The sequence below is a fragment of the Rhinoderma darwinii genome, chromosome 2 (genome assembly GCF_050947455.1).
Source record: "Rhinoderma darwinii isolate aRhiDar2 chromosome 2, aRhiDar2.hap1, whole genome shotgun sequence".
Classification (NCBI taxonomy): domain Eukaryota; kingdom Metazoa; phylum Chordata; class Amphibia; order Anura; family Rhinodermatidae; genus Rhinoderma; species Rhinoderma darwinii.
Genome location: NC_134688.1, coordinates 200,617,573 through 200,633,050, shown reverse-complemented (window position 1 = coordinate 200,633,050; position 15,478 = coordinate 200,617,573). Strand labels below are relative to the sequence as shown.

At 38.6% G+C, this 15,478-nt stretch overlaps 1 protein-coding gene across 8 annotated transcripts in view; it reads left to right on the top strand.

Moving 5' to 3' along the window:
* Positions 1–15,478, top strand: part of DMD (dystrophin) — a 2,416,993-nt gene that overhangs the window by 2,387,913 nt on the left and 13,602 nt on the right. For 7 of the 8 annotated variants that reach the window (XM_075852742.1, XM_075852740.1, XM_075852736.1 and 4 more), the window contains one exon: positions 12,376–12,465. In XM_075852742.1, coding sequence (XP_075708857.1) covers positions 12,376–12,465 — 90 coding nt within the window. Of the gene's footprint in view, positions 1–8,764; positions 8,861–12,375; positions 12,466–15,478 lie in introns of those variants that run through there. The other variant, XM_075852739.1, reaches the window with a different exon arrangement.

Genomic DNA, 15,478 nt, shown 5'->3' with positions numbered 1-15,478 from the left:
TTATAAGCGCCCTATCTCCTACATAATCCAATCGGCGCTGTAATGTAGATAACAGCAGTGGTTTTTATTTTGAAAAACGTGTATGAGGCTGACCAATCAGTGACTAATCAGTGTCCTACACTTCTCATTGTTCTAGCCCAGCTTCTTTCACTGCACAATCACACTGTGCTGTGGATCATGCTGGGCTGGAACAATGAGAAGTGTATGACACTGATTAGTCACTGATTGGTCAGCCTCATACACTTCTCTTCACAACGCCCAGTTGGTAAAAAGTAAAAACACGCCCAGTTGTCCATTGAGAAACTCATTAGCATAAATCTAAGCTAGCTCATAACTTGCTCAAAAATGATCGTTTTTCAAAATAAAAACCACTGCTGTTATCTACATTCCAGCGCCGATCAGATTATGTAGGAGATAGGGCACTTATAATCTGGTGACAGAGCCTCTTTAACCCCTTAATGACCAGCCTATTTTGGACCTTAATGACCAAGCTATTTTTTATGTTTTTCAATCGTCTCATTCCAAGAGCTATAACCTTTTTATTTTTGCGTCGACATAGCTGTATAAGGTCTTGTTTTTTGCGGGACAAGTTGTATTTTTTAATAGCATCATTTTGAGGTGCATATTATTTATTGATTAACTTTTATTAACTTTTTTTTGGGGGGAATAGAGAAAAATCTGAAATTTCGCCACTCTTTTTCGCATCTTAAATCGACGCCGTTTACCTTTGATATAAATAACACAATAACTTTATTCAGCGGGTTGTTACGATTGCAACGATACCAAATTTGTATAGTTTTTGTATGTTTTACTACTTTTACACAGTAAAAACGCTTTCTTTTCTAAATTATTTGTTTTTGTGTCTCTATATTTGAAGAGCCGTAACGTTTTTATTTTTTCGCCGATGCGATTGTATGAGGGCTTTTTTTTTGCGGGACGACTTGTAGTTTTTAGTGGTACCATTTTGGAGTAGATGCGACTTTTTGATCACTTTTTAATCACATTTTTTTAAAGTCAGGATTCATAGAAAACAGCAATTTTTCTGTTGTTTTTTATTACATTTTTTACAGCGTTCACCATGCGGGTTAAGTAATGTAATAGCTTTATAATCGGGGTCGTTACGGACACGGCGATACCAAATATGTGTAACTTTTTTACTTTATTTTGGTTTTTTAATAGTAAAGCAGTTTGTAAGGGGAAAAAGTGGGTTTTTAATTTTTGTTTTCACATTTTTTTTTAATTAACTTTATTAAACTTTTTTTTAAACTTTTTTACTAGTCCCACTAGGGGACTATAATATGCGATTCTGCGATCGCTATTATAATACACTGCAATACTTCTGTATTGCAGTGTATTATGCCTGTCCGTTTAAAAAGGACATGCATCTGCTAGGTCATGCCTCCGGCATGATCTAGCAGGCATTCGCTCCAGGCAGACCTGGGGGCCTTTATTAGGCCCCCGGCTGCCATTGGAGAGACAGACATTCGGCGATCGTATCGCCGCGTGTCGGTGGGGGAGAGAGGGAGCTCCCTCCCTCTCTCCAAAACCACTCAGATGTGGTGCTCGCTATTGAGCACCGCATCTGAGGGGTTAAACGGGTGAGATCGATACTAATATCGATCTCACCCGGCAGAGCAGGGACGCTCCTAGCCCTCAGCTGCCTCTGGCAGCTGAGAGCAGGGAGATTTGACAGCTCCCTGCTCTGTTTACTTATTCCGATGCCGCGATGTAAAAAGTCTATGGCATCGGAATAAGGCCCGTTAGTGACCGACGTAGAAACACGATGGGCCGGTCACTAACGGGTTAAAGGCTTTGTAAACCTTTGAAAGGGATTGTTTATTTAAAAACAAACAAACAAACAAACAGTCAATTAGTGTGATTGGTGCAACTTTAATTAGTTATTATTAAAAATAATTTTTACTTTGAGATACAGCTGCTCTGTATTCTCTATACAGAGAAACTGTATCGTTCGCTAAATCCTGTTCCTGTTGTGTCCGCGGGACTGACGGGTTTAGTAAAAGTGGGTACTAAGTGTCTGACACGCAGCAGCCGCCTGTTATCAATCACATCTAAGTTCATAACTTAGATGTGATAGATTAAAGGTGGATTCCGCTGACCCTGAACCTGTCAGGTCCGTGGGACTGACAGATTCAGGTCTTAGCGAATGATACAACTGATCTGTATGCAGAATACGGATTAGCCGTATCTGAAAAAGTAAAAATAATTTTAAATAAAAACTAATTATAAAGTTTCACCAAACACACTGACCTATTTAAAAAAAAAAATCCCTTTCAAAGGTTTACTTCATAGCCTTTAACTATTTAACGCTGTCTAGATCTTTTATAAATGTGGGGTTTTTAGGTGTCTTTAGTTAGAGCACGTCCACAAATCTTAGAACTCCTGCATTGCTTTGAGTGCGCCGTTCAAGTGAAATTACAGTAACTGTAGTGTCCCTATCTACTGTGAGATAAAGAGTGCCAAGTGCATGAGTAAAGATAGGCTGTAATTTCACTTGCACTATGCATTTGGAGCGATGAACGAGTTCTAAGACTCCTGGATGCGTTCTAACTAAAGACACGGAATGCAGGCTCACTGTGAGACTGAAGGGAAGGGGGCTCACCTTAAAGAGGCTTTGTCACCACATTATAAGTGCCCTATCTCCTACATAAGGATCCCTATGCGCTGAGGAAATGAATGGAGAGAAGTGTATGACATTGATCAGCGTCATACACTCCTCTGTACGACGCCCACTTGGTCAATAGTAAAACACGGCCAGTTGTCCATTAAGAAAGTAATTAGCATAAAGCTAAAATCGCTAATAACGTGGTGAAAATAGATCGTTTTTCTAAATAAAAAGCACCGCTGTCACCTACATTATAGCGCCGATCTCCTTGTGTAGGAGATAGGGCACTTATAATGTGGTGACCGTCTCTCTTTAAATAGAGACATCTCGGGCTGTGGTTCACCTAGAACAGTGGTTTTCCTAGCATATGAAGGTTCTTATCTTTCATGTGCCACCAGGAGTTCTAGCTGTGACAGAACTGGAGATATGGCTATTTGAAGTGGACCCATTTCCCTGGATATGAAGACGGAATAGCCGTAGCAACAGACGGTGGAGGATGAATTTCAGGGGCCCTGAAATAGAACAAACAGGAAACTTCAAATAGATTTTTAACCATAAAAACAAACCGACTGATTAAGCTATTTAGTAAATGTTGTTGATTTTCAAATGCAATCCATGTCTGTCATGAAAAAAAGTGTGCAGTGACTCTTTAAATCCTGGATTAACGTATTACATTAGTTTAATATACTTGGTGTGTAATTGATTGTATGGACTAGAACTCCCTAATCATTTACGCATCATCTTTATGGAATTTTATAGGCTGTAAATAAAAGATTTTTTTTCCCCCTCCTTTATACTGGAAATAATAATCCTTAAGCAAATAGTCATGTCCTTACTGCTAAATTTCCTTGTGGTAATGACTATAATCAATAGTTGAGATCATTATTTCTATGGCAACAAGAAATGTATTTAGTGTGAAGAATATGCATACAAAGCCATCTTCAATATCATCCTAAACCTTCAAGGAATATAGATTTCTTATCTAACTAAAGACAAAGATGCATGCTTGGGGACATATTTTATATTAGTGTGCATATCCAGATGTACAATCTGTTTTGTACGCCAATGGCTCTTGTATTCCTACATGTGAATCATGGGAGTTGAACATTTTGGCTTTCATATTACATATCTGGATCAGTAATTTAGTCTTCTTTTCAGTGGTGTTTGAATAACCGGGTTACAGTTATTAAATGAGTAAAGTGTGAAAATTATTTGTAGATATGCTGGCTAATCAATATGTGAGGTTAGACTCTCTAAAGCGTTTCTTCCACTATGGAGACAAGGCATTAATACACCACTGATAAGACAAAAGAAACCCTTTTGGTCCATTACATTTAGGTTTAATTATTCTTATGTACACCTTTTGAAAACAGTTTTTTTTTATGAATAATAATTAAAAAAGAAGTATCAGTGTGATTGGTTCAACTTTTTAATTACTTTTTATTAAAAATTATTTGTAATTTTTGAGATACAGCTGCTTTGCATCCTGTATACAGAGCAGCTGTATCGTGCGCTGAGACCTGAATCTGTCAGGTCAGCGGGACTGACCGTTCAGTGTCTGCTACCGATCACAAGTTCGTAACGTGTTCGTTCGTAAGATGTGATCGGACCCGCTGACGCTGAACCTGTCAGTCCAGCTGTCCTGACAGATTCAGGTCTCAGCGCAAGATACAGCTGCTCTGTACACAGGATATAAAGCAGCTGTATCTCAAAAAGTTTAAAAATGTTTTAATAAAAAGTCATTAGAAAGTTGCACCAAACACACTGATATTTTTTTTTAAAATAAAAATTTATGTTTTCAAAGGTGTAAATAGCCTATATGCTAGAATGAGAACTATGGAATATATAATTTTGGAGTGTACATCCTGTTTGCCCTCAAAAACTGAAGTGAGTAGTGCTCACGATGTTGCTTTAATCTACAATATACTTTGCACCGGATTCCGCTTCTTTTATTAGATAAAGCAGTTATAACTCGGCGTACACCATGGAGCACTGTTGATGTGCCGTGTAAAACAAACACTGATGCTTTCTGGCAACCATGTTGTTGTAATTAAAGAGGACATGTCATCTCCCCTGACATGTTTTAGTAAATATTTGCTTTCCCGATAAAATAACTATTTTGGAGCATTCTTATTTTGGAGCATTCTTATTTAGAACTCTGTGTTTTGTTGTTCCTGTTAATACTCCTGGAAATGTATAAATCAATTGACAACCAGTTGCGGGTGTGTCCCTGCACAGTCTGACAATGTCCAGTCAGTGCTGACGGAGTGGGACTATGTAGGCACAAACCCCTTTGACAAGAGTAATGGTAACACCCAGTTGTCTATTTATTTATAACTTTCTAGAAGGAATAATAGAGCAAAGGCACAACGTTCTAAGAAACATTTTTCCAGAATTTCATGGTGAATACAAATATTTACAAAAATATGCTTGTCAGTAGAGGTGACATGTCACCTTTAAACAACCATGGTACTTATTACAGTGAAATTTAAGCAGACTAATAAAAACCAATGGAGTAGATTAATTACTAGCACACCCTAAGAATGGTTTGCTAAACTCTCCCCCAGAGCATTGTGCACCAGATTCATTGACCGGATGCCTGCCCAGTTGATGAATCTGTCATAGAGGGAAAACGCCAGGTTGGGCCTGGTGTTTTCTGACTTTATTTATTTATTTTTCAAAATAGACAAACTAGAGTAAATGAGCTCTGAAACCCCGCCCACTTTTCCCAACAGATTTGTATGTGTCTAAAAACAATGGCAAATGTATGAAGACCCTGCTCCACTTTTTTTATGTCAGAAAACTGGCATAAATTAATTGATAAATCTTCCCAACTATGTCTGTACACAAGTTGCATAGGTAAAAAGCGCATAAATTTAGTGTAGCCACAAACATGTTTTGCAGTGCAGACATAACCATAGCTTTTCTTATGTTGTAAAGTACTAAAGGAGTTTGTGCATTAGTGAGAAAAACAGGTCTTTCACAATTGGAGCTTCCCTGTATGTAAATTAGACACATAACCCGGGGTGCAGCATAAAATAAAGTGAGCAGATTTTCCTTGGATCAGTTTCAGCATAAATCTACATTAGAATTGTAAAATGGAGCAATCTGAGCGGCTTTAAATGTGGCACGGTCATTAGTGCTAGACTAGCCAGGCCAATATTTTAAAAACTGCCAACCTTGGGGGGTTTTCTCATGCAACAGTGCTGAGAGTATACGGAGAATGGTGTAATCGAGGAAAAACATCCAGTGAAAGGGAATACTGTGGACGTAAATAACTCATCGACAAAAGGGGTCAGAGGAGGATGTCAAAAATCGTTCTAATGAACAGGCGGTGCAGTCAATCAAATTGCAGCCGAATACAATGCTGGGGTACCAACTAACGTGTTCAAACATACAACGTGACGTTCTTTAGAACGGATTGACTATAAGAGAAGATGACAAGTTCAAGCGCCATTTTTATCTAAAGGAAACTGAAAAGCAAAACTCCAATAGACAAGAGTGCAAAAATTGGATCACTGAGAAGTGGAAAAACATTGCATGGTCAGATGAATCCAGATTTCTGTGGCACCATGCTGATTGGAGGGTCAGAATTTGGCACAAGCTGCATGAATCGATGAGCCTTTCCTGTCAGGTCTCAACAATTTAGGCTGGTGGAGTAATGCTGCGGGGAATATTTTCTTCTTACACTCAGAGTCCTCTGACCGTGGATCGACATTTGATAAGTATGGCTTACCTAAGGATTGTGGTCGACAAAGTTCATTTCTTCATGGTGGCTGTTTACCCTATAACCGTGATCTCTAGACGCTAGCTTGCATCTGGAAACATGGTCATTGTAAAGTCTGTGTTGCTAATAGGCCCGTAGACTGAGCAAATAAATGGCAGGGCATAGAGATGAGGGCCTAGGAAATATTCATAGTTTACTTATTTGTAATATTGTTACCGCTCACCCCTAAAATGTACCAGAATACCTCTAACAGGACCACATTGATGAGCCTTGATGTGTTTTGCATTCAAAATGATGGTGAAATATTCATCCTTGGGTTCATCAATTCAGATAATGGGATTGGAGTTGTGTGGTTTTTAATACTCATTATTGCAATTATCTGATGTATTTTTATTCCATACAAGGCATTTTCACAGCTAGATATCTGCTGTCAGTAGCTGCTTGGCTTCTGATTACTGGAAACCGGAAAGAAAGTGCAATTTTGGAGAATAGTAATCACTGGGCTTTTGATTAATTCTCCTTCTCTCGTGAGAACTACTTTTTTTCTTTTTTTTTAGATAGAAATACTAATGGCTTTTGTTATGTGCTTTGTGACTCATCTGTGAGAGCATCAATGTTGTATATATGCAGTTGATCAGGACAGGGAGAAGTATTCTCAAACACCGGCTCATAATTAACCATACCAGGAGTTGTTTTGAGTTTACCGGCACCCTATACGAGCCCTGTACCCCTCCTCTATCTTCCACTCATCTCTTATACTCGGCATTTGTTTTTCCATATATGTGTCTAACATTTGTGATATTTGCTATACAGCTGAACTAAAAACTCCTCTAAAAACAATTCCTTTGGGTTGTTACTGTAAAGTTTAAAAAAAAAGAATCTTTTTAATTTCTTAGGTATACCTGTTTCTGGGCTGTTTGAGAACTAATATGTCTGCCATTACATCTCTTACAGGGGCTATATTAGCCAGGTTTTCTGTGGGGTACTAATGTCCTGTGGAGAACCACTCAAGAAAATGCTCTATATAGAAATTAATGGTCGTTAAAGAGAATGCGAAGTGATCACACCAATCATTGATATGCCATAAAACGTAATCCCCTTTTAGACTGGAATAACACATTCAGTTTCACGTCCAGTTTTTTTCTTAGCCAGATTTAGGAGTTTTTTTTTTGTTTTTTTTTTAAAGAACGGACTTATCTGTCCTCTATTGTAACCATGCCTGGCTTTTGATAAAAAATAAAAGACCTAAAAAATTGCATGTGTAAATCCAGCCTTTAATTGACTATGGGGTCGGACAGTCGCTTTGGAAATTGTCAGGGCTAAATAGCTATATTCATCCCTGACATCCTTTCTCCTTTTAGCTGCTAGTGTGACCTCAGTGGCGGTAGTGGCAGACTACAGCTTCTCCCCATTTGACTAAATGGGGGAAGCAGTAGTTTTAGAGTTGTACATCAGCGCAGTTTATGTGAATGTACCGGGTGGTCACAGTTGGTGACATCACTCACCAGCATCTGCATGCACATTTCATTCTTAAACAGCAAGCCGGAAGAGGAGGTGTGGGAAATGGAGACTAGGTATTTTTAACCCCCATCAATGATTATTATACTGTATAGTGGACAAGAATGGCTGTCCAGTCAGTGTTCTCGACACCGTTTTTTAAGTAAAACACTCACGCATCTCTAAGGCATATTAAAAAGTGTATGATGAAAAACCTAGAGCATGTGGCATTTTTTAAAAAAACAAAACAAAAAAACAAAAACGCCCCTAGTTAGAAAAGAGGGGAAAAAATGGCACAAACCAAAATGCAATGTGCAGAGATATTCATATATTCCTATAGACTAAAAGCAAATATCTAGCCACTGAGTTTTTGCCATTGAAACATGCCTCTAAAAACAACACAAAAAACGCACCTAAATGCTATGTGTGAATCTGGCCTAAAGGTTATCCAAGCTACGTGCATCATTTATTGATGCTTAAAGGAAAGGCAAATCTTTTATACATTGTGATGAAAAACTTTTGGACACGCATTTCCTAAGATAAAAATAGCATTCTCTTTTAAGTACAGGTTAGTAGTTAGATTGCATTTCCTGTATCAGAAAACGGATCTTGCCTGTTTGGCACCTTGCAATAATCTTTTTTAAAAGCCCAACTCGAAAACTATCAAAGTGTGGCTGCAGTTAACCCTAAAATATCATTGTCCATCCCATGTTTTTAGGGGTCCAGGAAGCTGAGATCTGTGGTGATCTCCAGCAGGGTCCTTACGCTGTAGAGCTGCTGCATCTGTCTCTTTGCTGGTGTATGAAATGGAAAGAACAATGTGGCCACTGCTGAATTTCCTTCCTTGACTAATATATTGATGGCTCTGTAGGGTTATTAGTCAAACTTTGATATATATATTTTTTTGTACCCTGCAGAGCCACTATATTATTAGTCAAAGGGCAGAAAACTACTAGTGACCTGTTTTCACCTGTGAGTCCGTCAGGTAAAGGGACAGCTGAAGCAGCTCTGTAATGTGGGGACCCGATCAAACAACACTCCATAACTCTGCTTCCATGACCCCTGTGAGTATGACATGGGCTGAGGTTGTGTAGTTAATCTGGAATCAAACCTACTCTTAGGCCTGTGTTGCGGCCAAAACTGTACCGACCTGTAGATCAGCCTGATTTGAAAATTGACTGGAGGTATAAGCATTTCCGTTGTTAGTGGCTGCGCGGTTATGCAGCTAAATGTCCGTTTAATGTATCTATTAAAAATAAGTTATTTTACCCGCAGTCAATTCGCAAACCACGCCAATCTACATGTCTGCCCGGTTTTGGCCGCTTCAGGGGCACACTTCGGTTGAGATGAGTCTGCAACTTGAAAACTCTGGTATTGAGTGGAGGTTTTAATAATGCATGGTCACAACTGTCTACATTTGTATAGTATTGCCTTTGAATAATATCAGTAAATCTCCCTTGTAGTATATATATCATTACTGCAGTGCCAATCGTTCATGTCTGAAGAAGTTCAAGGTGTGTAATAGTCATTCTGTATGGTAACTCTCATCTCGAGTGATTTATGGCTGATGGCGGTGTTATGCAGACATACAATTGCCAAGAGTAGTTCTTAAAATAAAACAAAGTAAAAAAAAAAAGCGCATGACAGTTGAAGTGTAACTTTGCGACAAGGTTACCTTTTTGAAAAATTGCCAAGACAGAACTTTGCCAGAATCGACTATAGAACATGTTACTGATTAATATGCTGTAGGTGACTAGGGCAGCGGAAGTACTAAAAATGGACCCAAGACCAGTGAAAGTCACTGAATTAGACATTGATTTGTCCTTGTTTAGCGTCCGACGCAGGGCCCTGTTTACAAATTGTTTTAAGCGGTGGCTAAAAGGTTTAGAAAATGAAAGGACTGATTAAGTAAACTGCTTTAGAGGCACGTCCTGCTGCACCCTGTTATTATTCAGTTTCTCTTCCATCAAGCTGAGAGAGTGGTCTATTTAATATTTGTAATGTTCACATTAGCTACTACATACTTTGTGTCTCTTATTGTTAATCTCAAAATGTGTTGAAGGTCGAAAAAAAAAAGACACAAACTCCTCCAGTTCAACCTTGCCTTAATAATGTTAAAAATACACCATCTTTTCTTGATTTTTATTTTAGCAGGAGGTTTAGTGTTTAACTATTTTGGCAACTGTACAGTATGTACATGAATGTGGTGAATAAAGATAAGAGGAAAAGCCAACATTGTGTGCATGCCGCAAGATATCGATTGTTCTTAGTCACTTATTCCTCTGTTGGCTTATAATGAAAAATGTGAAGGAGGATCTTAAGATTGTAAAAAAAACAGACACTAGAGATGCATTGTAAAAGTATTTAGTCCTACGGCTGGGGCAGGCTTTTTGTAGCGAGATTTTCCAATTTTAACTATGGAATTACAGCTGCAGTCCGCAAGAATACATGCATGCAGCTCGTTGGACTGCTGTGGACTGCAGCATGTAGCTCAAGAGTTAAATTGGAAAATCTCACTACAAAGAGCTTTTTCATGTAGAATAAAAAAATTTTTTTTAAATAGTTTTTTTTTTTTTTTTTAAGAAGGATCGTCCTTCCTGTATTGCAGCAGCGCTTAGGTCTTTGTGGGCTCACTCTCTGCAATGTTCAGGATACCCGGGTCACTACAACATCGCTGCTGTTTAGATTTCAATATCAAAATAAGCAGGAAATCATAAAAAACTAGGCAAAAGATAAATGGTTTAGAAGATACTACAAGCAGACAAGCTAAATAAAATAAAATAAATGTGCACAAGGCCCCGGGACCAGATGGGTTACACCCTAGGATTCTTAAAGAGCTTAGTTCAGTTATTTCTGTCCCCCTTTTCATAATATTCAGAGAATCTCTAGTGACTGGTATAGTGCCAAGGGACTGGCGCAGCGCAAATGTGGTGCCTATTTTCAAAAAGGGCTCTAGGTCTTCCCCGGGTAATTATAGACCAGTAAGCTTAACATCCATCGTGGGGAAAATGTTTGAGGGGCTATTGAGGGACTATATACAGGATTATGTGACAATAAATAGCATTATAAGTGACAGCCAGCACGGTTTTACTAAGGACAGAAGTTGTCAAACTAACCTAATCTGTTTTTATGAAGAGGTGAGCAGAAGTCTAGACAGAGAGGCCGCTGTGGATTTAGTGTTTTTGGACTTTGCAAAGGCATTTGACACTGTCCCCCATAGACGCCTAATGGGTAAATTAAGGACTATATGTTTAGAAAATATAGTTTGTAATTGGATTGAGAATTGGCTCAAGGACCGTATCCAGAGAGTTGTGGTCAATGATTCCTACTCTGAATGGTCCCCAGTTATAAGTGGTGTACCCCAGGGTTCAGTGCTGGGACCACTATTATTCAACTTATTTATTAATGATATAGAGGATGGGATTAATAGCACTATTTCTATTTTTGCAGATGACACCAAGCTATGTAATATAGTCCAGTCTATGGAAGATGATCATGAATTGCAGGCAGATTTAAACAAACTAAGTGTTTGGGCGTCCACTTGGCAGATGAAGTTTAATGTAGATAAATGTAAAGTTATGCATCTGGGTACCAACAACCTGCATGCATCATATGTCCTAGGGGGAGCTACACTGGCGGATTCACTTGTTGAGAAGGATCTGGGTGTACTTGTAAATCATAAACTCAATAACAGCATGCAGTGTCAATCAGCTGCTTCAAAGGCCAGCAGGATATTGTCGTGTATTAAGAGGCATGGACTCGTGGGACAGGGATGTAATATTACCACTTTACAAAGCATTAGTGAGGCCTCATCTAGAATATGCAGTTCAGTTCTGGGCTCCAGTTCATAGAAAGGATGCCCTGGAGTTGGAAAAAATACAAAGAAGAGCAACGAAGCTAATTAGGGGCATGGAGAATTTAAGTTATGAGGAAAGATTGAAAGAATTAAACCTATTTAGCCTTGAAAAAAGACGACTAAGGGGGGACATGATTAACTTATATAAATATATTAATGGTACATACAAAAAATATGGTGAAATCCTGTTCCTTGTAAAACCCCTCAAAAAACAAGGGGGCACTCCCTCCGTCTGGAGAAAAAAAGGTTCAAGCTTCAGGGGCGACAAGGCTTCTTTACAGTGAGAACTGTGAATCTATGGAATAGCCTACCACAGGAGCTGGTCACAGCAGGGACAGTAGATGGCTTTAAAAAAGGGTTAGATCATTTCCAAGAACAAAAAAATATTAGCTCCTATGTGTAGAAATTTTTCCTTCCCTTTTCCCTTCCCTTGGTTGAACTTGATGGACATGTGTCTTTTTTAAGCCGTACTAACTATGTAACTATGTAACTATGTCATGCAAAATATTCAATAGAAACTCTCAATAGTTAGAATAGCTCATTCACGTGCAACTTTTTTTTTCTCACCACATGTCTTACTTTTTTAAACTATGTTGTGCTAATAACTGTGTGTGTAACCCCAGCTTTAATCCAAATTTGTTCACAGAACAGTGCTATGTTTCTCTTTTTCAGGTGATTATGATCTAAGTCCTCCACATGACACAAGCACAGGATTAGAGGAAGTCATGGAGCAGCTAAACAACTCTTTCCCAACTGTAAGAGGTAAGGATTATAGATTAAGAAAATGTGTATAGTTACAATTAAATGAAGAATAGGGTTATTTTCTTTAAATCATTTACCAATTACATTAATTTAAGTATGTCAGCAATTTCTTAATTTTTGGGTATCCGATGCATTTAGACCTAACAAACAGCCCGCCGGTTATAGGGGCCAAGAGACTGTGCCCTCCTGATCCAATCAGAAGTTTTAAGAGTTCTCATGACTGCTGATTCTATCTGCATAGACTCTTATGGTGTGTTCACATTCAGCAAATCCCTTCCATGCATCTGAATGAGGACGTTTCTGCAGAAAATGTATGGATTTCTGCAAGTTCTGTTAGGATGAATGGGACAGTCGCGACAAATATGCCACGTGTAAATATAGCCTAAGGGGGTTTTTCAATATTTTGGTATGCTTTGAGTTGTGCCAAACAGCATGTTTGACAGTGGTAAAGCCACCTAATACTCCAAATTGAGTCTAAAATGGTATTGGAGAGAAAAAAAAAAAATTGTAAGATCACTCACCAAATTATAGGGAGTGTGGAACCATGATATTTTATTTTAATATATTTTTTTTAAAGCTTTTATTTTATGTGCAACTTTGTTTTGTATGAATATTCCACTTGACCTGTTTGAAATAATTCTCATCTCCTGTGTTTTCAAGTTGTTGTTAGTAACTATTATATGGTTATATTACATATATTATACAATTATCGTAAATAAACAATTTTCCAGATTTTCTCAGGGTTTTATGTCTGTGGTGAACTGGCAGAAATAAGGCTGCTGAAAGTGGACCATTTCAGGCAGGCAATGAGGATCTAAACTTTTTCCAGTCTTTCATGTTATGGAAGTACTCCTGCCTGTTAGACTAGTTTCAGATATCTGTAATATGGCTGCATTGTAGCATCTGCGTTACTGCCGCAACACATATCCCCTCGCAGTTCTGCTGAACTCAACTTTGTTCTATGGTGATTGGAGTTTGATTCAGTAAAACGGTGGGGGTCTAGGTCTTTTAGCCGTAACATGGCCATTAAAATAAAATATTACGGTTTCCTAACTGGCCTAAAGGGTTTAATTACAATAATATTCTATTAAGGGATGTGCAACTTATGCAATTGCTCCAATCCTGAATCCGTTCTGATTTGTTGCATTGATCTGCTGTTGAGTTATGATCTTTTTGACAATAAGCTAGTATATTTAAAGATTTTTGAATTTTTTTTTAATTCTATTTTTTTTATCACGTTTCCCAAGTGTTCACAACCACAAAACCATTGTTTGGAATTTGTGTTGCATCATTAACATCTGTCTAAAGGACAGTGATAATCTTGTGAAAAAAAAATAGATTGGTTCTGGGTTTAACTGAACTACTTTTCTTGGACTGAAAAAATGTATTTCAATGGTGAGAAAGTCTAATATACTGAACAATATTAGGGAAAGTTTTACTTCCCATGAAAGATTAGAAGAGAATAGCTGGCCATACACATAAGATAAAATTATGATGACCGGCCGATGTCTGTGAAAGATGGATGGAGGCCGATCCTAATCTTAAGTGTATGGCCAGCTTCACGAATACTCTCTGGAACTCTGGTGGGGAGAATAGTTTTGTTTCCAATGCTCTTTTCCATATGGCCAGTATAAAGCTAATTTGTAATATTGTATATCATGATGGCAGACTTATCATGCTGATGAATATATTGAAAGGTAACCAACCCAAAAACCTTTTCAGAATAAACAGTGGTTAATCATGTTTTAATGTCATTCATGTCAAGACGGCTGGCAAGGTTTATCTCTGCAGCCAGACCAGGGCAATGTCCGTGTTCCAACTGTACTGCAGGCCTGTTTCATTGGTATTTATTGGTTTTCTTTTTGCATTCAGCAATGCTTATTGATGCTAAGTTGTATAGGGAATTACTTTTTCAACTATTCCCAAATACTCTACAATTACCTAAAATGCTCACTTTAGATAACAGAATGCACTCAACTCTCTGTTGAAGGATTCAACATTTCCGTGCCGCTTTTTCATCCTCTAGCTTCTAATTATATAAAACTGACTGTGTCTAATCAAAGACTGATGTAGCTGGCTCTCTTAAAGAGGACCTCTAAGCTTTTCTGACATGTTTGTGGTAACTAATTGCATTCTCAAATAATTCTAGAGCATCTTTTCTTAAAGCTTTGTGTTTTGCGGTTCCTCTGTTATTCCTCTTGGAAAACTGAAGAAGTTGACAACTGGGCGTTACCATTTCCACTGTCAATAGACTGCGTCCCTACACACTTATGCCCCATGCACACGACTATGCCCGTAATCTTATATAAAGTATGGGAGCACGGTCCGTAAAGAGCAAAAAATAGGACATGTCCTATCTTTTGCGGAGCCCTTCTACGGCACAGACACCTTCCCGTAAATATGCGGGAAGGTGTCCATCAACCATAGAAATGAATGGGTCCGTAATTACAGACGAAATCTACGGTCATGTGCATGGAGTCTTAGATCGGCAACACTGGTTAGTTTCAGACTGTGTAGAGACACACCTCATTGACAAGGGCACTGGTAACACCCAGTTGTCAAATAAATAAATATATAAAATTAGTTATACCTCCTGTAAATCCTTCAGCAGAGAGGTCGTAGTGCTCTGTTCTCTAAAGTGAGCATCTTTGAGAATTTGTTCTGAGGTGATAATTATTCTTGGAACGGTTAGCACTGTTCTTTTGCACCTTTTTGTGTCTTCTCATATTCTCCTATGCAAGGTCCCAAACTCTACCGCTAACTGCACAGTTACATCTGCTACAGCTCACTTTTAGGGCAGATATAGACGGACGTTGCGTTTTTGCGTGCGCAAACAACGCAGCGTTTTGCGCGTGCAAAAACCATTTGACAGCTGCATGTGTCATCCGTGTATGATGCGCGGCTGCGTGATTTTCGCGCAGCCGCCATCATAGAGATGAGGCTAGTCGACGCCCGTCACTGTCCAAGGTGCTGAAAGAGCTAACTGATCGGCAGTAACTCTTTCAGCATCCTC